Raw genomic sequence first — 25,934 nt, 5'->3', positions numbered from 1 at the left:
ATGTGTAGTTTCAATTGACCATTATCAGATGGGCAGCCAGCTGCCGGGTGAAGGAAGGGCAGGGGGGATGACATGTCCTGCTAAAACTGTTTATCAAACAAAAATGTTAACATCAGGGTGTTAAATAGACTTTGGGAAGAGTCAGGGACATGACTCTTAAAATGGCAAAGATCAATTTTAAATTAATATATTCTATCTGCACTTCTAGTGTTAAAGAAACAGCACCTCTCGTGTTAGCCAAACAAACCGAATGGGGGGGGTTAGACCAAAGGTTGCTATCTATAACCATGTGTGGTTACGTTAGCTAACTAGGACACTTGCCAGTTCAACTAGCCAACTCTGAAAGGTGGGAACCGACAGAGAGCTAGAGCCCACTAGTAGAAGTTGCTAAAACTAGTGGAAAACTGCTATTAGCGGTATACTAAAGTAGTGGAGCTAGCAAGCTAACAGCACTAATTGCGTGAAGGCTAGGCTACAGAGGTACTGTAGCTAGCTGACAACAAACAATACTGCTAACAAGCTACCTTAGGTAACTTCACTCTGTTTAGGTGAAGTGGTAACCCACACCAAATGGAACAGTTAAGCTGAGAGCTAGGTTTTCTTAAAAAAGCTCTTAAACAGGCTCAGATTCAACAGAGGCGAGAAATGAGGGGAACCAGGGCATTGCATGGTGTTATATAGGCTGGTGGGGCTTAACCCACAAAGCCCTAATTGGCCTGTTAGGTGTGATTGAATAAGGCTTCAGCGAATGACCTGCACGAGGGTATGTCCCATAGTGAGATGTTGAACCGAGTCCACTGGAAGAGAACCCAGGAGTAGCATTTCCTCCTCACTTACTACAGATCCAGTGGTAGGGTGCTGACACAACGAGAGTTCCAGTATATTCTGAATAGCAAACACCAAGTTAGAGATCAGTGGATACTACAGGACAAAAGAAGAGAATGAACGTGGAGACTCAGGAAGGGAAGAGGGAACAGTGGAGCTCTAAAACAGAGTTCCTCCTCACAGTTTGTGGTAACGTGGTCGGCCTGGGAAATGTATGGAGGTTCCCCTATCTCTGCTATAAGAACGGTGGAGGTGAGTTATATTTGGGGAATCCCCCATATGGGTCGTTCTATAAATTAGGGTGGCAGTGAGGATTTATTGTAGTGGACATCTATTTAGGGCTGTTACAAAGTCATTGATAAAAATCTGTAACTTGTTTAATGTTACAACATTAAGATTTAAAGAGGGAACATAGTTGAATCAAAACCTATGTTTACACCCTTTCTCAAGGTTGGAGTTTTCACAGATTTGGCAAAAATCCTGTGACATAAAACACTACCTTTCTTTCCTTACATTTTTGACAGTGTTATTTGTCGTTTTTATACATTAAGTTGCCCCAGCATCTGTGTTAGAGATGTCGACAATGACTATGGCGTGTCTCCTCTCTGACGGCTAGGAAGCTCAGATTCAAACTCCCATTAGACAGCTCTGCAAGCATTATAATGTCAAAATACGTTCCTTACTCACCAAATATGGAGCTTCACTGAGCAATTAGGAATATTTTCAGGATTTTTATTAACACCTTTTTTGGAGGTACATACCAGCCATAACTGGAGTAAATGAAGATAGTGAGTAACAGTAATATTTGGTGAGGAACAAACATATTTTGACATTATAACGCTTGCAGAGCTGTCTAATGGGAGTTTGAATTGGAGCTTTGTGGGCATTAGAAAGGAGACACGTCACACTCATTGTTGACAAATCTCTAACGCACAGATACTAGGGAAATGTTGAGCATTTAACAATTGACTTAGACATTTAACTTCAAACCTGAATGAATCATGGACCTTGCTGTCTGACAGATTTTTAAAATCAAATTCAAATTCAAATGTATTTATAAAGCCCTTCTTACATCAGCTGATGTCACAAAGTGCTGTACAGAAACCCAGCCTAAAACCCCAAACAGCAAGCAATGCAGGTGTAGAAGCACGGTGGCTAGGAAAAACTCCCTAGAAAGGCCAGAACCTAGGAAGAAACCTAGAGAGGAACCAGGCTATGAGGGTGGCCAGTCCTCTTCTGGCTGTGTCGGGTAGAGATTATAACAGAACATGGCCAAGATGTTCAAATGTTCATAGATGACCAGCAGGGTCAAATAATAATAATCACAGTGGTTGTCGAGGGTGCAACAGGTCAGCACCTCAGGAGTAAATGTCAGTTGGCTTTTCATTGAGAGTATCTCTACCGCTCCTGCTGAGAGTTGAAAACAGCAGGTCTGGGACAGGTAGCACATCCGGTGAACAGGTCAGGGTTCCATAGCCGCAGGCAGAACAGTTGAAACTGGAGCAGCAGCACAGCCAGGTGGACTGGGGACAGCAAGGAGTCATTAGGCCAGGTAGTCCTGAAGCATGGTCCTAGGGCTCAGGTCCTCCAAGAGAGAGAAAGAGAGAAAATTAGAGAGAGCATACTTAAATTCACACAGGACACCGGATAAGACAGGAGAAATACTCCAGATATAACAGACTGATCCTAGCCCCCCGACACATAAACTACTGCAGCATAAATACTGGAGGCTGAGACAGGAGGGGACGGGAGACACTGTGGCCCCATCCGACGATACCCCCGGACAGGGCCAAACAGGCAGGATATAACCCCACCCACTTAGCCAAAGCACAGCCCCCACACCACTAGAGGGATATCTTCAATCACTAACTGACCATCCTGAGACAAGGCCGAGTATAGCCCACAAAGATCTCCGCCAAGGGGGGGCGCCAACCCGGACAGCAAGATCACATCAGTGACTCAACCCACTCAAGTGACGCACCCTTCCTAGGGACGGCATGGAAGAGCACCAGTAAGCCAGTGACTCAGCCCCTGTAACATGGTTAGAGGCAGAGAATCCCAGTGGAGAGAGGGGAACCGGCCAGGCAGAAACAGCAAGGGCGGTTCGTTGCTCCAGTGCCTTTCCGTTCACCACACTCCTGGGCCAGACTACACTCAATCATAGGACCTACTGCATAGGACCTACTGCGCAACAGCTTTTTCAAAATTTTTAAAGAGGAATGGAAGATTCGATATAGGCTGATAGTTTTTTATATTTTCTGGGTCAAGGTTTGGCTATTTCAAGAGAGGCTTTATTACTGCCACTTTTAGTGAGTTTGGTACACATAGATAGATGGATAGAGAGTCGTTTATTATGTTCATCATAGGAGGGCCAAGCACAGGATGCAGCTCTTTCAGTAGTTTAGTTGGAATAGGGTCCAGTATGCAGCTAGAAGGTTTAGAGGCCATGATTATTTTCATCAATGTGTCAAGAGATATAGTACTAAATAACTTGAGTGGCTCCCTTGATCCTAGGTCCTGGCAGAGTTGTGCATATTATATGGAGATCTCGGAAATGCACTGTAACTACTTATGTTACACCGCGAAAACGGTTTTCATGGGCACACAAATCCAAATAACCCAGTTAGCTCCGACCGTCACAGGACATCCATGGATGTTCAAAAGTAGATTTTTGATTTAAACTTTCACATATGTTGATTTTAGGTCCGGTCCGGCCCAAAAATAGACGTCTATGATTGGTTCAGATTTGGTCCGGTCCGGCCTTGATTTGGCCCAAACGTAGACGTCTATAATGTACTGTGCACTACTGTGCTGTACTGTACTGAACTATACTCTACTGTACTGTACTCTACTCAAATGTGCTGTACTGTACTGTGCTGTCCAAACGTGTGAAACATTGGTTCAGATTTGGTCCAGTCTAGGACATTTTGTCAGCCAGTTATTGTCATGCAAAAAACTGCTGGTCTCATGGCATTTGACCGTTAACTAACATAAACATGTTTAGCATCTCCAGGCCTCAATGCATACAAGCCCCTGATGTGCACCTTTGGAACATCTACATTTTAAAAAGTCTAATAAATCAATTTAATATACACCGTCACAATACATCCATAATTTATTTTAATCAGGTCTAAAGAAACATTATGACATGACGAAAAATGTATTTCAGAAGAACAGAATATGAGTTGGCCTACTGTAGGCCTATGACCTATGTTATCTGGCTATGCTCCATTACATAGGCCATGGGCGCACTTTCACTGGGGATGGGGGGGACATGTTTTATCATTGGAATGTGATACAAAATGACGCAACGGTAACAGGTAGTCCACCTGTGGTAAATTCAATAGATTGGACATGATTTGGAAAGACACATACCTGTCTATATAAGGTCCCACAGTTGACAGTGCATGTCAGAGCAAAAACCAAGTCATGAGGTTGAAGGAATTGTCCGTAGAGATCTGAGACTGGATTGTGTCGAGACACAGATCTGGGGAAGGACATCAAAACATTTCTGCAGCATTGAAGGTCCCCAAGAACAGAGTGGCCTCCATCATTCTTATATGGAGGAGGTTTGGAACCACCAAGACTCTTCCTAGAGCAGGCAGTCCGGCCAAACTGAGCAATCGGGGGAGAAGGGCCTTGCTTGGTCAGGGAGGTGATCAAGAACTTGATGGTCACTCTGACAGATCTTCAGAGTTCCTCTGTGGAGATGGGAAGTCCTTCCAGAAGGACAACCATCTCTGCATCACTCCACCAATCAGGCCTTCATGGTAGAGTGGCCAGACGGAAGCCACTCCTCAGTATAAGGCACATGACAGCCCACTTGGAGTTTGCCAAAAGGCACCTGAAGACTCTCAGACCATGAGAAAAGATTCTCTGGTCTGATAAAACCAAGATTGAACTCTTTGGCCTGAATGCCAAGCATCACGTCTGGAAGAAACCTGGCACCACCCCTATGGTGAAGCATGGTGGTGGAAACATCATGCTGTGGGGATGATTTTCAGTGGCAGGGGCTGAGAAACTAGTCAGGATCGAGGGAAACATGAACGGAGCAAAGTACAAAGATATCCTTGATCAAAACCTGCTCCAGAGAGTTCAGGACCTCACACTTGGGTGAAATTTCACAATGACCCTAAGCACATAGCCAAGACAACGCAAGAGTGGCTTCGGGACAAGTCTCTGAATGTCCTTGAGTGGACCAGCCAGAGCCCAGACTTGAACCCGATCGAACATCTCTGTAGTACTGAAAATAGCTGTGCAGTGTCGCTCCCCATCCAACCTGACAGAGCTTGAGAGGATCTACAAAGAGGAATGGGAGAAACAACCCCAAATAGAGGTGTGCTAAGCTTTAGTGTCATACCCAAAAAGACTTGCGGCTGTAATCGTTGCCAAAGGTGCTTCAACAAAGTACTGAGTAAAGGGTCTGAATACTTATGTAAATATGATATATCAGTTGTTGTTTTTTTATAGATTTGCAAAAATTTCTAAAAACATGTTTTTGCTTTGTCATTTGGGGTATTGTGTGTAGATTGATGAGGGGGGAAATCTATTTAATCAATTTTAGAATAAGGCTGTAACATAACAAAATGTGGAAAAAGTCGAGGGGTCTGAAAATATTTAAAGTTAGAAATTTGGCCATAGAAACCATGACCAAAAACACACGTCTTCAAAAACCGACTCAACACACCTCCAGACTGTGTAAGGGCTGTTTGACCAAGAAGGAGAGTGATGGAGTGCTGCATCAGATGACCTGGCCTCCACCCTGTGTACAATGCATTCGGAAAGTATTCAGACACTGTCCCTGATTTATTTAGAATTCAAGGCACACTTAACCAGCATGGCTACCACAGCATTCTGCAGTGATACACCATCCCATCTGCTTTGCGCTTAGTGGGACTATCATTTGTCCCAAAGTCAAAATTGTCTATATCGTAAAAATGTATGAAAACCAAAATGAGCTTATTGGTCTTAATTGGAGTTAGCAGTGTGTTTAAGGTTAAGGTAACGGTTAGGTTTAAAATCAGATTTTATGACTCTGGCTGTGCCAGCTAGTTACCAAGATTCCTCAAGATCAAGATTCATGATGAGAAACGCTAACCTGTGTGCAGCATACCCAACATTTTTTGCTTCCATTATTCAGGATATTTCGAATGACAACCCCATGACACAGTAGCCTAGTACGCTTATTCACAAAATTATCTTGTGATCAGGCAATGAAATGACAGGACAAATACATTTGTGTCCATGTTACACCTGGAATGTTAAAGGACACAATGCCTTCAGAAAGTATTCATACAACTTTACTTATTCCACATTTTGTTTGGATTGTACAGTCTTTGCACATTATTCTTGAAAAAATTATTCAAGCTCTGTCATGTTGGTTGTTGATCATTGCTAGACAGTCATGTTCAAGTCTTGCCATAGATTTTCAAGCCGATTTAAGTCAAAACTGTAACTAGGCCACTCAGGAACATTCGATGCTGTCTTGGTAAGCAACTCCAGTGTATATTTCGCCATGTGTTTTAGGTTATTGGCCTGCTGAAAGGTGAATTTGTCTGCCAGTGTCTGTTGGAAAGCAGACTGAACCAGGTTTTCCTCTAGGAATTTGCCTGTACTTAGCACAATTCTGTTTCTTTTTATCCTAAAAAAACTCCATAGTCCTTGCTTATCACAAGCATACCCATTACATGATTCAGCCACCACCATGCTTGAAAATATGAATAGTGGTACTCAGTGATGTGTTTTGCTGGATTTGCCCCAAACATAAGGCTTTGTATTCTGGACATAAATATCATAAAGATTATTTTTTTCAGTTTTACTTTAGTGCCTTATTGCAAACAGGATGCATGTTTTGGAATATTTTTATTCTGTACAGGCTTCCTTCTTTTCACTCTGTCATTTAGGTTAGTATTGTGGAGTAACTACAATGTTGTTGATTCATCCTCAGTTTTCTCCTGTCACAACCATTGAACACTGTAACTGTTTTAAAATCATCATTGGCCTCATGGTGAAACCCCAGATAATTGTTTTACCCAACTACCAATAGGTTTCCTTCCTTGCGAGGCATTGGAAAACCTCCCTGGTCTTTGTGGTTGAATCTGTGTTTGAAATTCACTACTCGACTAAGGGACCTGACAGATATTTGTATGTGTGGCGCACAGAGATGAGGCAGTCATTCACAAAGCATGTTAAACACTATTATCAGGCCATGCAACTGATGTGACTTGTTAAGCAAATGTCTACTCCTGAACTTATTTAGGCTTGCCATAACGAAGAGGTTGAATACTTATTGACTCAAGACATTTTAGCTTTTCCTTTTTAATTATTTTGTAAAAATGTATAGAAACATGATTCCACTTTGACATTATGGCGTAGTGTGTGTAGGCCAGTGACACAAAATCTAAATTTAATACATTTCTAATTCAGGCTGCATCACAACAAAATGTGGAAAAGGTCAAGGGGTGTGAATATTGTTTGACGGCACTGTATAGTCCTAGGCCTATGTTGTTGTTAGAAGTTATTGACCAATTTGCCATATTTTTCATTTTATTCCTGTAAGCACAGACTTGAAACTACATTACAAGTGTTTTTATATTTGATTAAACCATTTTGAAATGTTTATCACATATCACACATTGGCCCCTTTATTAATAGAAAGATCTACACTGCTTTAAAAAGTGGGTTAAGTAAAGATACCAGTTACCAGTATGAATATAAGTTAAAAAGGGAGCTTGGTTAGGGTCTGTAGGGCACAAAATCACTAGTAGCCTGCCTATATTGCAAGTTCACAACATACATGTATATGTCTGTTCTTAGGTGCCTTCCTTGTGCCCTACCTGCTGTACGTTGGGCTATGTGGTCTTCCTCTGTTCCTTCTCGAGACATCAATCGGTCAGTACACCCAACAGGGCATTGTCACATGCTGGAGGAGCTTATGTCCGCTTGCTGAAGGTGAGATGTTGCCATACTCCTTCATTCTACTACAGGCAAAAAGGTTAAAGGGATAATTCACCCAAATTACCAAATTACACATTGTTATCAATACCCTGTAAGCAATCCATACTTTTTCCTGGTCCAAAGACTTATGCAGAGAAAATAGACCAATATTTAATTTTGTAATTTGAGTGAACTATCCCTTTAATGTCCCACCTAATATTACCTGTTAATTCTCCACAGGTGTTGGCAGGGCAGAGCTTCTCATCCTGATCTATGACTCTATCATTTACCTCGTGATCCTGGCCTGGACTCTCTTCTACCTGGTGTTCTCTTTCAGTTCTCAGCTACCCTGGGCCAGCTGTGATAACACCTGGAACACAGGTAGGTAGGCCTACATTCTCTGCATGGGGGTAAAACAGGTTACATTTAACCAGAAAACAATGATACACAAAGTTACTGTATATATGTTTTTGGGAGAGAATTCCATTTGACTTTAGTTACTTTTTTATTAGATCAATGTGTGGATTTCACTTCACTAAACCATACTGCCAACTGGACCTCCAAAATCCCCACTACTTCTGCTGCCACTGAGTTCTGGGAGTAAGTAGCCTGCCCCACACAACACAAAGCAGCATAAGATAAATACTATATATGAAAACTCTGCAAGACCTCCCTTTAATAATTATCTTACACTAAAATGATGTCCAGTATCTGAAATGGCACCTATTCCTCAGAATAAAAAATAGTGCACAACTTTTGTCCAGTATGTCAAATGTATTGCACCATATAGGGAATAGGGTAACATTTCAGATGCAATTTAAATGTAGCTTGAACTGAAAGTCTCCCTCTAGCCCTGTTTATACCTGGTGCTAACATGCGTCCTTTGTCCTCATCTTGTCCATATGCTGATTGTGCCCACATTTTTAGACAGATTTAGATGATTAAAAGGCGCATTGATCTTTCTGACCACCTCCGGAGGTAGTCAGGCATTGTCTGGATTTCTTACAAGTGTAGATGGATATGGACAGTGAAACCATTTAAATCATCATTATCCCGACCTCTAAAATCATTGACAGGTGGCACCATTTATGGAATCAATATAGGCCTATATCCTAAAATAAAATAAATTATTTGAAGTAATATCTGGCAAATAATTTGCATACAGGGAGGGACCAGGGAATCTGTTCACAATTTGGACACAGTGGACAGCACACTACCATGTGTAGACGCATGTCTAAAAATGTGGGCACAATCAAAATGTGGATAAGGTCAAAACAAAGGACGCATGTTCGCCGGTAACCAGAATCCCAATTCCCAAGAAAAAATAATAATATGAGAACTCGGACAAGTAATAACATTTTATATGCTGCAGTAATGCAAAAACACAAAATAAGCAGGTGCGAATAGCTGTATAAAACAAACATTAACTCTCTGGCTTCATTCATACATTAGACCAGGCATCACAATGCTAGCAGTCTACCATATTGACTCAACATAAAGTCCCCAATAGAAAACATCTCTTACTTGCATGGCTTCTATGAATTGCATTGCTGACTATCATGTGTAGGCGACCTCTCGACACAGTTACGAATCTCCAACCTAACTGTGTGGCACTGGCAAAGGCTTCAAAATATAAACCGTGGCTAGGCTACTCACTGTTTCCAAAATGGCTGATAGATTGTGTCCACAAAAGTATCTAGGAAACAAACATTTGCAACATTGTTCCATGTAACACTAACAAAAGTGAGAGCACGGGCTTGACTAGTCACCAGGTATAAACGGGGCTTCTGTTGCCCTTCCCCAGGCGTCGTGTGTTGGCTATCTCTGGAGGCATTGGCGAGGTGGGCAGTGTAAGATGGGAGCTGATGCTCTGTCTCCTCGCCTGTTGGGCTGTCTGCTACTTCTGTATCTGGAAAGGAATCAGGTACTCAGGAAAGGTCTGTATAAGAGTTTATGTATATCTTACTACTATACATGATTACACCAGTAAATGTTAAATTACTTCACACATCCATGGAACTACCATAAATCTGATTGTTTAGGTACAGGTGGTAATTGTGCTATGGTGGTAAGTTTTGTTTTTGTCCATACTGTCCCCATTTCATTAGGTGGTGTATTTCACTGCCACATTTCCCTATCTGATGCTCTTGGTGTTGCTGGTGAGAGGGTTGACTTTACCTGGAGCTTGGGAGGGGGTTAAGTTTTACCTGTATCCAGACCCAGTCCGCCTTGCAGACCCCCAAGTAAACATTTGCACCTTTTCATTTGCACATTCATTGAAGAACAAGTTCCAAGCTAAATATGATCAGGTCTTTGCATTCCACTTCTCAATTTCGTGCTGTTGAATTTCTACATGCACTAATGAATCTCTCACCAACCAGGTCTGGATGGAAGCAGGAACGCAGGTGTTCTTCTCCTACTGTATTGGACGGGGAAGTCAAACTGTTTTGGGAAGCTTCAACAAATACAACAATAACTGCTACATGTAAGATTGTTCAGTTTTGACGATACATTTTTTTTCTTAAAACATCTATACTTCAATGGATATGTAGAATTTAATACAGAACAACTTATTCCAATTTTATTCGTTTGACCGCAGTTATAATTAGCATATTTTATTTTATGTCCATTCAGGGACAGCTTTTGGCTGTGTCTGCTGAATGGTTGTACCAGTTTTGTGGCCGGATTTGCAGTCTTCTCAGTGCTGGGATTCATGGCACAGAAACAGGGTGTTTCTGTCGCGATGGTGGCAGAGTCAGGTATGGTGTGGCCGTCACAGTTGCCTTCTGTTACAGCTCTGTGCTTGTTAAAAATGTGTCAAAATGTTTTACGGATGCAGTCAGTTCAGCATGTCACAGCATTATTTAGGGTTATAATTAGTGTCTTAAATGCAATGCTTAAATGCTCAATATGAATGCGAAAATGATAAATGCATTTACCATTTTCACATTCCAATTGAGCATTTAAAACATTTACATTTATAATTTTCACATTCCAATTGAGGATTCAAGCACTGCATTTCTACTTTTTACATTCGAATTCATCATTGCATTTTAGAATTGGCACTGATAACGATCCATAATGTTGTAGCATACTGTGCCATGACATGCACACAAAAAAACTGCATCTGTATCATATGCTAAGAGCATAGTTATTAAGTTATTTTCCTCCAATTCTTGTTTACTGTTGCTCCTAGGTCCTGGTTTGGCATTCATCGCCTTCCCCCAGGCAGCAGCCATGATGCCCTTGCCACAGCTCTGGACGGTCTGCTTCTTCTTCATGCTTCTTCTGCTGGGCATTGACACACAGGTTATTTACCATACCTAAAGACCATGCCCAGCTAACACAGAATGTGCTTGTAACATTCCTTTAAGGTTCTCTTTTGGTTATTTGACAAATAACTTTCCCACAACGTCCTGGGAACCAAACTTTGTTAGCTGGATGTGGTCTACATGCAAAAGTGTATGAAAAATGGGTTGTGTTGATCCCACAATGTACTGTATCTTGATGTCACTTTTATCTTCCTTTTCTATTTTAGTTTGTCATAATGGAGGGAGTGATAACATCTTTCACAGACTTATTCCCTGTTACACTGCGAAGGCCGAGATATCGAGAGGGCTTTGTGCTCCTCTTCTGTCTCTCCTGCTTCCTTATACAGCTGACTCTGATCACAGAGGTGAGACATTGAATTAGCTCCTAATCAACTGTTTTAGACACTGTCCAGAATGATAATGAGTTTAGTTTAACTGTACATATTAGAGTGTTAGGAAAAGGCCAAAGACAAAATAGAACTTCTGTGCAGGTGAGGTAAAATAAGGTCCTGCCCTCCACACACTGGCGTGTCTAGGCCCAGACTGCAAGGTAAAGAATGTTCCATAACAGCAGGTCGTCATTGTAAATAAGAATTTGTTCTTAACTGACTTGCATAGTTAAATAAAGGTTAAATAAAAAAATTACAAATCTGGAAGTGTTGCAATGACCACAGTGTTGATTTACTGACTTCATTAATTTAGCTATCTTCAGTGATATTGTGTATGACTGCTTCCATGTGCTCGATCTCTGATTCCACACTTCACATCTGAATATCAATAGGATCAGCTATATTGCAGACAGATTGTGGCTTGCATCAATGTAATTGTCTGCAACATTTCCAATCCCTCATATATTTTTGGGGTATATATACACCACCGTTCAAAAGTTTGGGGTCACTGAGAAATGTCCTTGTTTTTGAAAGAAAAGCACATTTTTTGTCCATTAAAATAACATCAAATTGATCAGAAATACAGTGTAGACATTGTTAATGTTGTAAATGACTATTGTAGCTGGAAATGGCAGATTTTTTATGGAATATGGAATTTGTATGGAATATCTACATAGGTGTACAAAGGCCCATTATCAGCAACCATCACTCCTGTGTTCCAATGGCACGTTGTGTTAGCTAATCCAAGTTTATAATTTTAAAAGGCTAATTGATCATTGGAAAACCCTTTTGCAATTACGTTAGCACAGCTGAAAACTGTTGTTCTTATTAAAGAAGCAATAAAACTGGCCTTCTTTAGACTAGTTGAGGATCTGGAGCGTTAGCATTTGTGGGTTCGATTACAGGCTCAAAATGGCCAGAATCAAAGTACTTTCTTTTAAAACTCGTCTATTCTTGTTCTGAAAAATGAAGGCTATTCCATGAGAGAAATTTCCAAGACACTTAGGATACTAAAGAGGCCTTTCTACTGACTCTGAAAAACAACAAAAGATGCCCAGGGTCCCTGCTCATCTGCATGAACTTGCCTTAGGCATGCTGCAAGGAGGCATGAGGACTGCAGATGTGGCCAGGGAAATAAATTGCAATGTCCGTACTGTGAGACTCCAAAGACAGCACTACAGGGAGACAGGACGGACAGCTGATCGTCATCGCAGTGGCAGACCATGTGTAACAACACCTGCACAGGATCGGTACATCCGAACAGCACACCTGCGGGACAGGTACAGAATGGCAACAACAACTGCCCGAGTTACACCAGGAACACACAATCCCTCCATCAGGGCTCAGACTGTCCGCAATAGGCTGAGAGAGGCTGGACTGAGAACTTGTAGGCCTGTTGTAAGGCAGGTCCTCACCAGACATCACCGGCAACAATGTTGCCTATGCTCCAAAACCCACTGTCGCTGGACCAGACAGGACTGGCAAAAAGTGTTCTTCACTGACGAGTCTCGTTTTTTTTTCACCAGGGATGATGGTCGGATTCACATTTATCGTCAAAGTTATACGAGGCCTATACTCTGGAGCGGGATTGATTTGGAGGTGGAGAGTCCGTCATGGTCTGGGGCTGTGTGTCACAGCATCACCAGACTGAGCTTGTTGTCATTGCAGGCAATCTCAACGATGTGCATTACAGGGAAGACATCCTCCTCCCTCATGTGGCACCCTTCCTGCAGGCTCATCCTGACATGACCCTTCAGCCATACTGCTCGTTCTGTGCGTGATTTCCTGCAAGACAGGAATGTCAGTGTTCTGCCATGGCCAGCAAAGAGCCCGGATCTCAATCCCGTTGAGCACGTCTGGGACCTGTTGGATTGGAGGGTGAGGGCTAGGGCCATTCCCCGCAGAAATGTTTGGGAATTTGCAGGTGCCTTGGTGAAAGAGCGGTGTAACATCTCACAGCAAAAACGGGCAAATCTGGTGCAGTTCATGAGGAGGAGATGCACTGCAGTACTTAATGCAGCTGGTGGCCACACCAGATACTGACTGTTACTTTTGATTTTGACCCCACCCTTGTTCAGGGACACATTATTCCATTTATGTTTGTCACATGTCTGTGGAACTTGTTCAGTTTATGTCTCAGTTGTTGAATCTTATGTTCATACAAATATTTACACATGTTAAATTAGGCGTCTACTTCCAGCTTATACATATATATACATTTTACGGACACAGTACATTTTTACAATAGTTATCTTTTGTTTGTTTTTAGTCCCGTCCTTCAGCTTCCCTCAACCCCTCCCGTCTATCTCTGAACACCATCCAGTTTCGATTTCTAAAGGACTTTTTTTGGTTCTTCTAATCTACAGGGTGGGATCTTTGTGTTCCAGCTCATTGATTACTACGGCTGCAGCGGAGCGTGTGTTCTCTTTGTGGCTGTGTTTGAGTCACTGGCAGTGGGATGGATCTTTGGTAAGTGTAAATCCACTGTGGTCGCAGGCTTTTTTTTCACCCCGGTCACGATGGTGGAAAAACATGAGTCTTAGCCTTCATCTCAAGCACTAGAGTTGTAGTGGTGAAAAAGCCCCATTATACTATACACAACCACTCAGTTTTTGTAATCATTTGGTTTGTAAACTGTCTTTCTCTCATTGTCTCCTGGACTTGTGTTTATATTCGTGGGAAATAAAATCAGAATAAAAAATGTGTCCCTGTAGCACTGAGCCTTTACTAGTATAGATATAGATGTCTGTATAGGCTGGTCATCCAGGTTTGTACCTGTGGTAGATGGTCCATCACCATGAAGAAAAACAATGCACAATACAGCAATTGAGTACATTGAAACATCAAGTGGTTTGTGATGATGTAACTCGGGTGGTCGAGCACGGTGCTTGCCATGCTAGGGTTGCGTGTTCGGTTCCCACAGGGGACCAGAATGAAAATGTATGCACTCACTACTGTAAGTTGCTCTGGATACAAGCGGCTACTAAAAAGGACTGCAGCACCCTCACCCCTAAACTACTTCCCGTGGCTATGCGTGAGTAAATCTGTTTTAAAATCCCCAGGGGCAGATCACATGGAGGATGCCATTAAGGACATGACTACACAGAGACCGTGTGTCCTCTTCAGACTGTGCTGGCGTTACTTCACCCCACTTGTGTCTCTGGTGAGTTAGATTGGTGCTTGTGGTAAATATTTAAAGCTGTACATTTTATTAAAGTAGACGTATGGCTAGACTGTCTGTAGCGTGGAAAATTGACATTTAAAGGTAATCTCTGATTGTACCAACATTACTGTATACAGCCTCCACCCACGCTGGAACGTTGCCTTAAAATTTAAATCGCACTGATCATCCGTGCTATGGCTTGAGTCTAGGTCTTAATCATTGGGCGCTTTGCTTTTACTGCATATCATCCCAGAGTTCCTTCATTATACACATGGTGGACTATAAACCCCTCAAGTTTAACCGCTGGTACATATACCCAGACTGGGCCTATGCACTGGGCTGGGCCATGGCACTCTCCTCCATCCTCCTGGTGCCACTGTGGGGGATTGGCAAGATCTGCGTTGGCACAGGCAGCCTCAGACAGGTAAATACTTAGTCACATGCTCTTATCGTGTGATTTACAGGAGCAATTAAGGTTAAGTGCCTTGTCCAAGGGCACAACAGATATACAAGGTTGGCTCTGGGGTTCAAACCAGCAACTTTTCGGCTACCTGCCACTTATAAAATACATAATGGGATGCTGAGAATAATGTTTAAAGGGACACCGATTTTGGCATTTAAGCCCTTGTTCTTACCCAGTCAGATGCCATTCGTCTATGCGTGCTTTTGGGTAACATTGCCCTAATGCTAGCTAGAGTTGGCCCGTGAAAATTCGTCGGGGGCCGAGCCCCAACAGTACAGGTGTGATTGAAACTACACGTTTACAAAATGGTATATGGTGCAAGTGTGAAACAAGGCTGAATTTGTAAAAGTAGTTAACCATTCATTATCTTTCTTTACTAGCGCTTGGCTGTCCTTTGTCACCCCGATGATGAGCTCCCTTTGACCCGGCAGAGGAAACGTCAAAACACAGAAATGGAGACATTTAAGATATAATTGGCAACATAAGAGCTGGGCATTAGCAGTGATGTTCATTGTTTGAAAGCTTGTTTATTAAAACTTCATCTCATGCAGTGTCAGTCCTTGTATTTCCTTAGGCCAGGTCAGATGGGCTTTGGTCAGGCACACGAGGATAATTTAGCATAATCACATTTTAGCCATTGATTATTCTGGACAAAGACTTAGTCATATACCGGTATTTACTGTGGTAGTAGCAGGCTTTCTAAATGAATTGGGGAAAGTACGAATGGGGGTAGGATTTTAAGACAACCCTACACCGGTCTAGCAGCTGGAAGCTTCAAGCGAGGTTGAACTTTATCATGCCAATATTCAACCAAAATATGGTCCTTCCTAACACCTTCCCTTACCCAAAATAATGTAAAGGACTCAAACAGTTAAGTAAAGGTGGAAGGTCACCGTATATTTTATTTTGTCCTAAAGGCATTGTGACAAAGGCAGATGACAACTGAGAAAATATACATGTGAAATTTGACAGCTTAGTTGTGCAAACAGAAAATTACTGTTCCCTGTTGTGTAGCAAAAAAAGTTGCAAAATACATGAACCCTCAACCTTTATTTAAATTTCACTCCTTGACAAGGAGTCACTAGCGACTCTAAGCCACAAGAGGGTAGAAACCATTTCAAACATTGCTCTTTAGGGGGAGGTAGTTGCAGAAACAATGGAATTTTTAGTCGACTTCCTCAATGGTTGGCCCAGATGATCCACCACCTCCAGGAGCAGCACCACCAGCTCCAGGGAATCCGCCAGCCATGCCCTCAGGCATACCGCCGGGCATCCCACCAGCACCCTGGTATAGCTTGGTGATGATGGGATTGCACACCTTCTCCAGCTCTTTCTGGTGGTGCTCGTACTCTTCCTTCTCAGCAGTCTGAGAAATGCAAACAGATAAAATTAGCAAAACATACATGACTTCGAGATCAATATATTTCACTTAAGTCGCTCAGACATCCAAGGAAGGTATTGGGCCATCTTTGGTCTTTCAACCTCTGGTGGAAACTACGAATGGCAGGAGTAAACTTCATCACAGCAAGTGGTCCAAGACAGTACAAGTCTACCCAAATAAACTGTTACCTGGTTCTTATCCAGCCACCCGATGACCTCGTTGCACTTCTCCAGAATCTTGGTCTTGTCCTCGTCACTAATTTTCCCCTGCAGTTTCTCATCCTCCACAGTAGACTTCATGTTGAACGCGTAGGACTCTAGTGAATTCTTTGAAGAGACCTTGTCACGCTGCACATCATCCTCACACTTGTACTTCTCAGCCTCCTGGACCATGCGCTCAATGTCCTCCTTGCTCAGACGACCTAATGGAAAATAATTTAATTAACCAACGTTTGACCAAAAATACAACCAACTGTACTACAATTGTCGCTCAGACATCCAAGGAAGGTATTGGGCCATCTTTGGTCTTTCAACCTCTGGTGGAAACTACGAATGGCAGGAGTAAACTTCATCACAGCAAAACTATTGGGGTTACAGCTAGTAACCATAGCCCATATTCCAGTGTTAAATTTTAATGCCATCAGAAACATTACCCTTGTCATTGGTGATGGTGATCTTGTTCTCCTTGCCAGTGCTCTTGTCAGCAGCAGACACATTCATGATGCCGTTTGCGTCAATGTCGAATGTGACCTCAATCTGAGGAACACCGCGAGGTGCAGGGGGGATTCCAGTCAGCTCAAACTTGCCCAACAGGTTGTTGTCCTTAGTCATGGCCCTCTCACCCTCATACACCTGGAGGATATAGTCAATATTAGCAACAAGACATCCAAGGAAAGTATTGGGCCATCTTTTGTCTTTCAACCTCTGGTGGAAACTACAAATGGCAGGAGTAAACGTCACAGATAGTGGCCAAAGGAATGATGAAACATTGCCCTGAAATGTACATTTCATGTAAGCCCTCTCACCTGAATGAGCACACCAGGCTGGTTGTCTGAGTAGGTGGTGAAGGTCTGGGTCTGCTTGGTTGGGATGGTGGTGTTACGTTTGATCAGGACGGTCATGACACCTCCAGCGGTCTCAATACCCAGGGACAGGGGTGTGACGTCCAGCAAAAGCAGGTCCTGGACATTCTCAGACTTGTCACCTGAGAGTATGGCTGCCTGGACAGCTGAAAATGATAAAGGGAGGTTAGGCACATGGGAAAACATTACTGTAGACTCACCGTGCCATTGTCGCTCAGACATCCAAGGAAGGTATTGGGCCATCTTTGGTCTTTCAACCTCTGGTGGAAACTACGAATGGCAGGATCAAACTTCATCACAGCGAAACTATTGAGTTGAGGCTCATTATAGAAGCACATTGGCCACAGAGCGAACACAAGATGATCAGTGACCCACCTGCGCCATAGGCCACAGCTTCGTCGGGGTTGATGCTCTTGTTGAGCTCTTTGCCGTTGAAGAAATCTTGGAGCAGTTTCTGGATCTTGGGGATACGAGTGGAGCCTCCGACCAGGACGATGTCGTGCACCTGGGCTTTGTCCATCTTGGCGTCGCGGAGGGATTTCTCCACTGGGTCAAGGGTGCCACGGAAAAGGTCTGCATTGAGCTCCTCAAAGCGAGCCCTGGTGATGGAGGTGTAGAAGTCGATTCCCTCGTACAAAGAGTCGATCTCGATGCTGGCCTGGGTGCTGGAGGACAGGGTGCGCTTTGCCCTCTCGCATGCGGTGCGGAGACGGCGAACAGCCCTCTTGTTGTCGCTGATGTCTTTCTTGTACTTGCGCTTGAACTCCGCGATGAAGTGGTTGACCATGCGGTTGTCAAAGTCTTCTCCGCCCAGATGGGTGTCTCCAGCAGTGGACTTGACCTCAAAGATGCCATCCTCGATGGTCAGGATGGACACGTCAAAGGTGCCGCCACCCAGATCAAAGATAAGAACATTCCTTTCAGCACCGACCTGAAACAGGAGAGAACATTCAGTATTTGCAATGAGGGAGTAGACGTAAGCCCTGATCTATGACATGGCTAAATAGTCGCTCAGACATCCAAGGAAGGTATTGGGCCATCTTCGGTCTTTCAACCTCTGGTGGAAACTACGAATGGCAGGAGTAAACTTCATCACAGCAAATAAGCATTGCTTTAGTCCTTTTCAAAAAAATAAAAAGGCGTGTACCTTCTTGTCCAAGCCGTAGGCAATGGCAGCAGCAGTTGGCTCATTGATGATACGCAGCACATTCAGCCCCGAGATGGTACCAGCATCTTTGGTTGCCTGGCGCTGGGAGTCGTTGAAGTAGGCAGGTACGGTAACAACAGCATTGTTGACAGTCTAGGGAGAGACGATGTCAATGATGCATTTGAATAATCCAATAGACCAGTTATGGTAAACTACACCTTCCTGTTAAAGAACAAAATAACCAAACACAATTATAGTCTAATTCAAACACTTACTTTTCCAAGGTAGGCCTCAGCAATCTCCTTCATCTTGACCAGAACCATGGATGAAATTTCTTCTGGGTAGAAGGACTTAGTCTCTCCTTTGTATTCAACTTGAAGCTTAGGCCGAGTAGAATCATTGATAACTTCAAAGGGCCAATGCTTCATGTCCGATTGAACAACTCCATCATCAAACCTGCGGCCAATCAGTCTCTTAGCATCTGCAACAAGACAACCAGTTAGATTTGACATTTTCTACTGCGATACAGAGTTGAGTTAAATGGCTTGTCACTCAGACATCCAAGGAAGGTATTGGGCCATCTTTGGTCTTTCAACCTCTGGTGGAAACTACGAATGGCAGGAATAAACTTCATCACAGTGAACAAGCGTTGGCACAGAAAGCCAAAAATGAAATATCACCAATCATTTCTACTAATTTCAGGAGACATTACCAGAAAGTAAAAACGTACCGAATACTGTGTTGCAGGGGTTCATGGCAACCTGATTCTTGGCAGCATCACCGATGAGCCTCTCAGAGTCAGTGAAGGCAACGTAGCTTGGAGTGGTCCTGTTGCCCTGGTCGTTGGCAATGATTTCCACCTTGCCATGCTGGAACACACCTACGCAGGAGTAGGTGGTCCCAAGATCGATGCCGACTGCTGGTCCCTTAGACATGTTACCTAGACAATGAAGAGCAGGGTGTTAGGTAACAAATAAGACGCTTTGCGAGAATACAACAAACGCAGTAAAAAAAACGGTGTTCACTAGAAGCCAAGGTGGTCATCAAAATCCATCAGTCATTTGTTAACATTAAACATCAGTTACCCCTCTAAGAAAAACCCAGACTGTACATCATGATATTTACACAATATGAGCCCCGCGTACCATCCTAGGAATGTTCAAATGTGGGACAGGTTTTTGAAAACAGCTAAATTAGTGTTCATATTTGCGATTGATGTTCCCCAACCTATCAGAGTAAGATTGATTCAACGTTATATTGTCAAGTAGTATGGTAGAGTCCTGATTGTGTTTCATGGTCATTGGACATATTGACTGATAAAACGAAACATCGTTTCTGCCATTGGCGAGACAAAAAATAATTATTTTACAAAGTTGAGCCTTGTAGCTACATTGACGTGGGTTGTCAGGGATAGAGCCAAATGTACTTATGCCACCTCAGGCACTCCCTAGTGCCATTTGCCTCTTCAGGAGCAGGCATAAAAGTAGATTAGCAATTATAGTCTTTGTAGTTAATTACCACATTATGCTCTCAAATGTTTGAAATTACAAACTACCTACAACATGGCACAGTTCAGGCTGGATCTGATTTAACTTCAGCAAATGAGTGCACCGAGCTCACAGGTGAAAAATTACTGACTCAAATAATTGAACCAAAGTCAGTCATTTGGTCGTTTAAACACTAACAATATGATCACCCCCCATTTAAGATAATCGACAACACGTGTCAAATTTAAAGAGCCACTAAGCATAAACAGCAGCCATTTCATTGTTGCTAAAACTTATAGCTCCCCTAACTAGTTTATGCACCAACTATGGTAGAGAATGATCTTACAATCGAAACATCTGAAATATTTTCCAAAGCCCAAAATACTGTTTAATCAGCTGGTGTACAAAACAGAAAGTAGAAGCAGAAAGGAAACTTCAGACCTGGAAGCATAGAAATGGCGCACCTAGATCAGATCTACCGCTTAAGACTTTCAATGAGAGCTCTATAACTCGCATGTGAATTATGGTCAGGTCGCCCAAAAAGTTAATTTATGTGATTTGATACCATTGATTAGAGAAACAGCGACCTTCCTTAAGTCCTACGCTGAAAATAGTGATCGCTATAAAGAGATCATAAAGTATAACACAAGAACCAAAGTTAAATATTTGTCACCCTAACAGATTACGAGAATAGGTTACATAAACGACTAACAAATAAACATTTTAATTCAAGATAATGTGCTCATGTCTACACCAAGTTACGCAACAGATACCGGTATGTACAGGTATTACACTTCAGGAAGAACAATCGACGTCCATATGTGCGTCACATCACGCGGGGTGCTGAGTTTCTAGAACGTTCTAGAACTAGGCCGACCACGAGGGTGGTCGCCCGCCATATCCCAGTATACCGCATACAAACGTTCAGCTATCTAGCCCAGTGACATGAACAATTTGAAACTGTCGATCGAATGTCAAGCAACTAATTATTAGCTGTTACGCATTAACAACGACATTAAAGGTTAACCGACTAGCTAGCAAGCAAAGGTCAGCTAAAAGCTAAGCAGTTACACAACGTTAACAGCTAAATGATATCAAATCAGATAATGTAAATATATTGCAGTAATTTGAGTTAACTAGATAAGTTTGGTAGTTTTTACAAGGCTTAATTTGTCGACTAGGTGCTATTAGTTAAAGCTGGAACGCCGACTAGTTAATGTACGTTAACCAGCCTTGTCTTCCGGATATAAAATGTATCTGCTTGTGGCCAGCTAAATAAATTACTGCTGTGAACTAAAAAAACGTTATGATTATTACATAACTACTAAATTAAACTATTTTGTACTTACCGAATTAATTATTTGACCGAAGGTGATGCTGATGTTGATCGGAGTTGAACAATGGCGAAGCCTCCCTTTCTTCGCCTTGTGTGTTGTGAGAGAAAGAAGGAAGGATAAGTCTACCATTACTATATAAACGGCAAGGCAACCAATCATAGCTCAGGATTCAACTTGACATTCCGAAATACCAATAAAAACACAGGCTGTTGCTCCCGCCCACTGCCCATGAAGACATCGGGTTGCGTTCGCACCGGATACAATATTTATTTATTTTTCATTTCACCTTTATTTAACCAGGTAGTTAGGCTAGTTGAGAACAAGTTCTCATTTGCAACTGCGACCTGGCCAAGATAAAGCATAGCAGTTCGACACATACAACAACACAGAGTTACACATGGAATAAACAAAACATAGTCAATAATACAGTAGAAAAAAGGAAAACAAAAAGTCTATATACAGTGAGTGCAAATGAGGTAAGATACGGGAGTTAAGGCAATAAATAGGCCATGGTGGCGAAGTAATTACAATATAGCAATTAAACACTGGAATGGTAGATGTGCAGAAGATGAATGTGCAAGTAGAGATACTGGGGTGCAAAGGAGCAAGATAAATACAGTATGGGGATGAGGTAGTGCATTCAGTCGATATACTCGACAACTATAATCAGAAATCATGCGATTTAAATCAGACAGTGGGGCCCACCTGATTCACAAGTGGGTCAGAAGGTTCAAATCAACGTTTCATATCGTGGTTTAGATGTACTGTATTGACAATGACACAATAACGCGAGATCACATTTTCAGCATGGCCGACAACCAGACCTCCCTTGCCCGCCATAGGAATCAAAATTGTAATTATTAAATTATAAGTGAGCATTGCATTTGCAGTTCCTAGATTATTTAAAACATAGTTTTAAACTCTGAAAGAGCTTCGGCAACTCGTGGCCCAGCTGACTAGCTTTACTGACATTGCTAGCCCTTGGTCGCGTTGCTAGCCCTCGGGCGCGTTCCAGGTTGCAGGTCGACAAGGGTGAGTTCATTGCTAAGCTGCGGTTGCGTTGCTAGCCCGCAGCCGCGTCGCAGGTCTACATGGGTGCGTTCCAGGTAGTCTTCATTGCTTCCGAATTTCTGGGTGTATTATAGCCGATATTTGACATAACAGATTAGCATAATTGGTTCAGATTATTTGATGATTTATTGGCCTCTACTTTTTTTTTTTTTTTACAAATCCCAAATCACTATTGCAGGGCTGACCAACTCTGTTCCTGTTCCTGGAGAGCGACCATCCTGTAGGTTTTCGCTCCAAACCCAACAGTAACTAACGTGATTCAACCTATCAACCAGTTAGTTAGGTGCGCTAGATAAGGGTTTGAACAAAAACCTACACTCCTATTCAAACCCAGAATTCTTTACTGGATTTCTATAGACTTCCAAGACAAGATTTGGAAGGATGGCCACACGAGGCTAGTGTTGAACATATCACCTAACCACATACTGGTGGTGTTCCTGCCTGATTATGTTGAAGACGTTGCTTTGCATAAACCAATGGTTGTGCGCCACGTCGTCAAGTGTTGTGAATTACATTCCTATATCATATGATGTTAGTTAGCTGATATGTTAAACACCTATTCAAGCTTTGCGAGATCTGGCAGGCGTCTGCAATGTAGTCAGGTAGGAATGCCACCCATATGATATAGCGGAGCGTATAGCAATCTAATGCCCGACTGCGCAGTCGATGACGTGGCATGCAAATGACGTGCTATTTAACTATTGGTTGATGCAATGCATTATCTGCAATTTGGTAAGGGCCTGGAACATGACCCTCAACTAGCTGAATCAGGTATGTTAGGTTAGGGTTGGACTGAATACCCACAGGATGGTAGATCTCCAGGAAGAGAGTTAGGTAGATCTGTTGTAACCTATGTAAGTACTAGGTCATATTTATTGGTGCGTACCGTAGCAGAATTCCCTTTTTCAATGGGAAACAAAAAAAGTGTTTCTTATAGGACAAATTCAGGTAGGCAGATTCATTTTCATTCTGTTTGGTGCCTATTGAATACGACCCTGTACTGCCGCATCCAATCAAGTCCCAGGCTTTTATGGGCACACTGCCCCACGACGGCTCATTTGCTTTTCTATAGGTTTGTGTAGAGAGGAGTCTCACGCATTGGTTGTTGACCGATGGCCGACACAGATTCTACTTTATGAATTCAGAAAGACTTCTCATGGGAAAGATAAAAAGGAATGATGTGACGGACTGGTCATGGTCTCACATTTAATCTGTGTGTAGTGACATTAGATTGGTCTGTTACACTGGTCGCAGCAAAACTCTTTATTGCCACACAATCAGAGTTGGTGGTAATTGCTTTTGGTACAGCATGATAGGCAAACATTCTCACAAGGTTTTAGTTTGAATGTATTAGTCAACAAGTAGAACATTTTAAGGCACAGTGTGAATTGCATTGACTCTTAAATGGCAAGAGACAAAATAATATAGAACAGCAAAAAATACATGAAAAAACCCAGACATTATACAGCTGTAAAATAACCTCAACCTCAACAAAACAAAAGAGCTGATAGTGGACTTCAGGAGAAAGCAGAGGGAACACGGCTCCCATCCACATCAACGTGAGCGCAGTGGAGAAGGTGAAAAGCTTCAAGTTCTTCGCCATACACATCACTGACAATCTGATGGTTCACCCTCATAGACCGTGTGGTGAGGCGCAACAGCTCCTCTTCAACCTCAGGAGACTGAAGAAATTTGTCTTGGCCCTTAAGACCCTCACAAACTTTTACAGATGCACCTCTGAGAGTATCCTTTCGGGCTGTATCACCGCCTGGCACGGCAACCGCAGGGCTCTCCATAGCTAATTTAGAAAAATGGGATTGTCTATTTCTTCCCCTTTTAACAATACAAGTAACAAGGGAAATTGACAACTCTGACTTTGTTCATATGTTTCTTTCTTGTAAGCATTTTCCCACCCTGGAGTCAGACCTTGTGGGAATCTGTGGTAGCTAGGCCTAGTTAGCTACCTAGCTAGTTCTTGTGTTATCCAGCTAGCATTAATAGTTTAGCTACATTGAAAAGGAACTAGGTTTTTCAGTGTGTTGACACAAGTAGCTAGCTAGCTCACTTTAACATGCTGGGTGCGTCTTACGTAATACCATTGGGTAACAGATACACCGAGAACAAGGTTCAGGGAAGATAAGACCATCGAGCCCAGCTAACGTTAGCTAGCGAGCTAGCATATTTGCCACCATTAGCTAGTCAAGGTTAAAAAAAACTTGCTAGCTAATCTCCCCCAAAAAACAGATTGCATGGAAAGTATATTCTGTAGACAGTAACTAGCTAGCCTAGATGGTAGGCCCAACAATAATGCTAGCTAGCCAGCGCTACAGTTAGCTGTCTAGCCAACACTAGGCTAGCTAGCCCAATATTGGACTAAATCTTACTTTCTCGCCTTTGCGGATGTTTTTGACCTACAACACTTTTTTTCTTTCTTGGCAATCATTTGTGGTAGACCAATTATGACAATCTTATTAATTGTTTAGCCCTGGCTATATGATTGTGTCTATCGGTTGCTATAATGTAATACATATTTGCTATATGACATGTTTTATAAATAATTGTATAATTACATATATAATTACTGAAACTAATGACCCCTTAAAATGAAGTGTTACTAAACTTTCCATAGCAAAATATAGCTAGCTTCCTTTGCTTGTAGCTTGCCTCATCTGACTGGTGTTAGCTAGCTACTAGTGCTGTTGCTCTGGTTTTAGAACTCTTAGGATTCAGCTGAAAATATGTCAACATTGTCAGAAATGCTACAAATAGGTAGCACATCATTGGTTCTCAATGGACAGAATGAGCACGTGAGAGCTATAAATTATAAATGTAATCAAAACTGTTGCCACAACAAACTTATTCAGCCCGAAAGGTGGCAATTCTAATGGTCACTTTATGGACGCTGTAGTCTTGTTTTTATCCAACGCCTAGATATTGAGCTAGGTCGGGGCAAGAAATTGTATATTCTTCCTAATGCTAACGACCCTGTTAAAATCTGGTATTTGGTTCTCAGTAACGGCTGGATAGCTCATGATAAGAGAAAGGGGAGTGTTGTGTACCTCTGATCAAGTTGATTTGCACATTGTCATCGACATTGGTGTCAAATTGACTTAGTTATGATAGTAGGGAGATTTGAATTTAACATTGAGCTTCAACCAATGCATATACTATTGTGGGGTCAATACAATAAATACAACAATCTTTGATTTTGCATGAAATGGATCAGTTGCAAACAGTTGAAACAGCTTGTGTTGACTATTTGTTACACATACCACAGTGTAGCACACCATTTTCCAGTCAATTTATTTGTGAAGTACAAAACGGTTTCCCTCGGTAGCTTACA

The 25,934-nt window shown here is 42.3% G+C and overlaps 2 protein-coding genes and 5 non-coding genes across 9 annotated transcripts; 1 reads left to right on the top strand and 6 right to left on the bottom strand.

Annotated features, from left to right (window-relative positions):
- The first annotated feature begins 831 nt into the window (after window positions 1-831).
- LOC139551778 (sodium- and chloride-dependent GABA transporter 2-like) lies at window positions 832-15,643 on the top strand. 3 transcript variants are annotated; one of them, XM_071363153.1, is made up of 14 exons: window positions 832-1,077; window positions 7,642-7,776; window positions 8,002-8,142; window positions 8,274-8,361; window positions 9,566-9,698; window positions 9,870-10,004; window positions 10,143-10,246; window positions 10,396-10,520; window positions 10,958-11,070; window positions 11,300-11,437; window positions 13,828-13,930; window positions 14,524-14,624; window positions 14,878-15,048; window positions 15,468-15,643. In XM_071363153.1, exons 1-14 carry the CDS (start codon window positions 942-944, stop codon window positions 15,558-15,560), a joined length of 1,716 nt encoding a protein of 571 aa, XP_071219254.1. In that variant the 5' UTR covers window positions 832-941; the 3' UTR covers window positions 15,561-15,643. The 3 variants fall into 3 exon arrangements, with proteins under 3 accessions (XP_071219254.1, XP_071219314.1, XP_071219366.1); XM_071363213.1 differs by having other exon boundaries at window positions 851-1,077; window positions 13,849-13,930; XM_071363265.1 differs by having other exon boundaries at window positions 851-1,077; window positions 14,945-15,048.
- Window positions 15,644-15,958: 315 nt separating this feature from the next.
- hspa8 (heat shock protein 8) lies at window positions 15,959-21,661 on the bottom strand. The gene is made up of 9 exons (XM_071363032.1): window positions 21,533-21,661; window positions 19,427-19,636; window positions 18,972-19,177; window positions 18,697-18,849; window positions 17,925-18,480; window positions 17,493-17,695; window positions 17,121-17,319; window positions 16,657-16,889; window positions 15,959-16,453 (listed from the first exon to the last, which is right to left on the bottom strand). Exons 2-9 carry the CDS (start codon window positions 19,629-19,631, stop codon window positions 16,253-16,255), a joined length of 1,956 nt encoding a protein of 651 aa, XP_071219133.1. The 5' UTR covers window positions 19,632-19,636; window positions 21,533-21,661; the 3' UTR covers window positions 15,959-16,252.
- On the bottom strand, window positions 16,522-16,615 carry LOC139540168 (small nucleolar RNA SNORD14). The gene has a single exon (XR_011668108.1). It is a non-coding gene; the product is annotated as a small nucleolar RNA SNORD14 (small nucleolar RNA).
- Window positions 16,954-17,047, bottom strand: LOC139540162 (small nucleolar RNA SNORD14). The gene has a single exon (XR_011668106.1). It is a non-coding gene; the product is annotated as a small nucleolar RNA SNORD14 (small nucleolar RNA).
- On the bottom strand, window positions 17,760-17,853 carry LOC139540159 (small nucleolar RNA SNORD14). The gene has a single exon (XR_011668104.1). It is a non-coding gene; the product is annotated as a small nucleolar RNA SNORD14 (small nucleolar RNA).
- On the bottom strand, window positions 18,557-18,650 carry LOC139540172 (small nucleolar RNA SNORD14). The gene has a single exon (XR_011668109.1). It is a non-coding gene; the product is annotated as a small nucleolar RNA SNORD14 (small nucleolar RNA).
- LOC139540148 (small nucleolar RNA SNORD14) lies at window positions 19,245-19,338 on the bottom strand. The gene has a single exon (XR_011668100.1). It is a non-coding gene; the product is annotated as a small nucleolar RNA SNORD14 (small nucleolar RNA).
- Window positions 21,662-25,934: the final 4,273 nt, after the last annotated feature.

Source organism: Salvelinus alpinus, chromosome 1 (assembly GCF_045679555.1).
Source record: "Salvelinus alpinus chromosome 1, SLU_Salpinus.1, whole genome shotgun sequence".
Lineage (NCBI taxonomy): Eukaryota > Metazoa > Chordata > Actinopteri > Salmoniformes > Salmonidae > Salvelinus > Salvelinus alpinus.
Note: the sequence above shows the minus strand (reverse complement) of the source record. Positions and strands in the feature narration are given on the sequence as shown.

Excerpts from the sequence above, each read along its gene's own strand:
- LOC139551778 (XM_071363153.1), top strand. The coding sequence starts at position 942 with ATGAACGTGGAGACTCAGGAAGGGAAGAGGGAACAGTGGAGCTCTAAA. Across the intron at positions 10,521-10,957 it reads CGCGATGGTGGCAGAGTCAG|GTCCTGGTTTGGCATTCATC; the intron begins GTATGGTGTGGC and ends TGTTGCTCCTAG. Across the intron at positions 11,071-11,299 it reads TGCTGGGCATTGACACACAG|TTTGTCATAATGGAGGGAGT; the intron begins GTTATTTACCAT and ends TTTCTATTTTAG.
- hspa8 (XM_071363032.1), bottom strand. The coding sequence starts at position 19,631 with ATGTCTAAGGGACCAGCAGTCGGCATCGATCTTGGGACCACCTACTCC. Across the intron at positions 18,481-18,696 it reads CCTACGGCTTGGACAAGAAG|GTCGGTGCTGAAAGGAATGT; the intron begins GTACACGCCTTT and ends CTCCTGTTTCAG. Across the intron at positions 16,890-17,120 it reads CACCATCACCAATGACAAGG|GTCGTCTGAGCAAGGAGGAC; the intron begins GTAATGTTTCTG and ends ATTTTCCATTAG.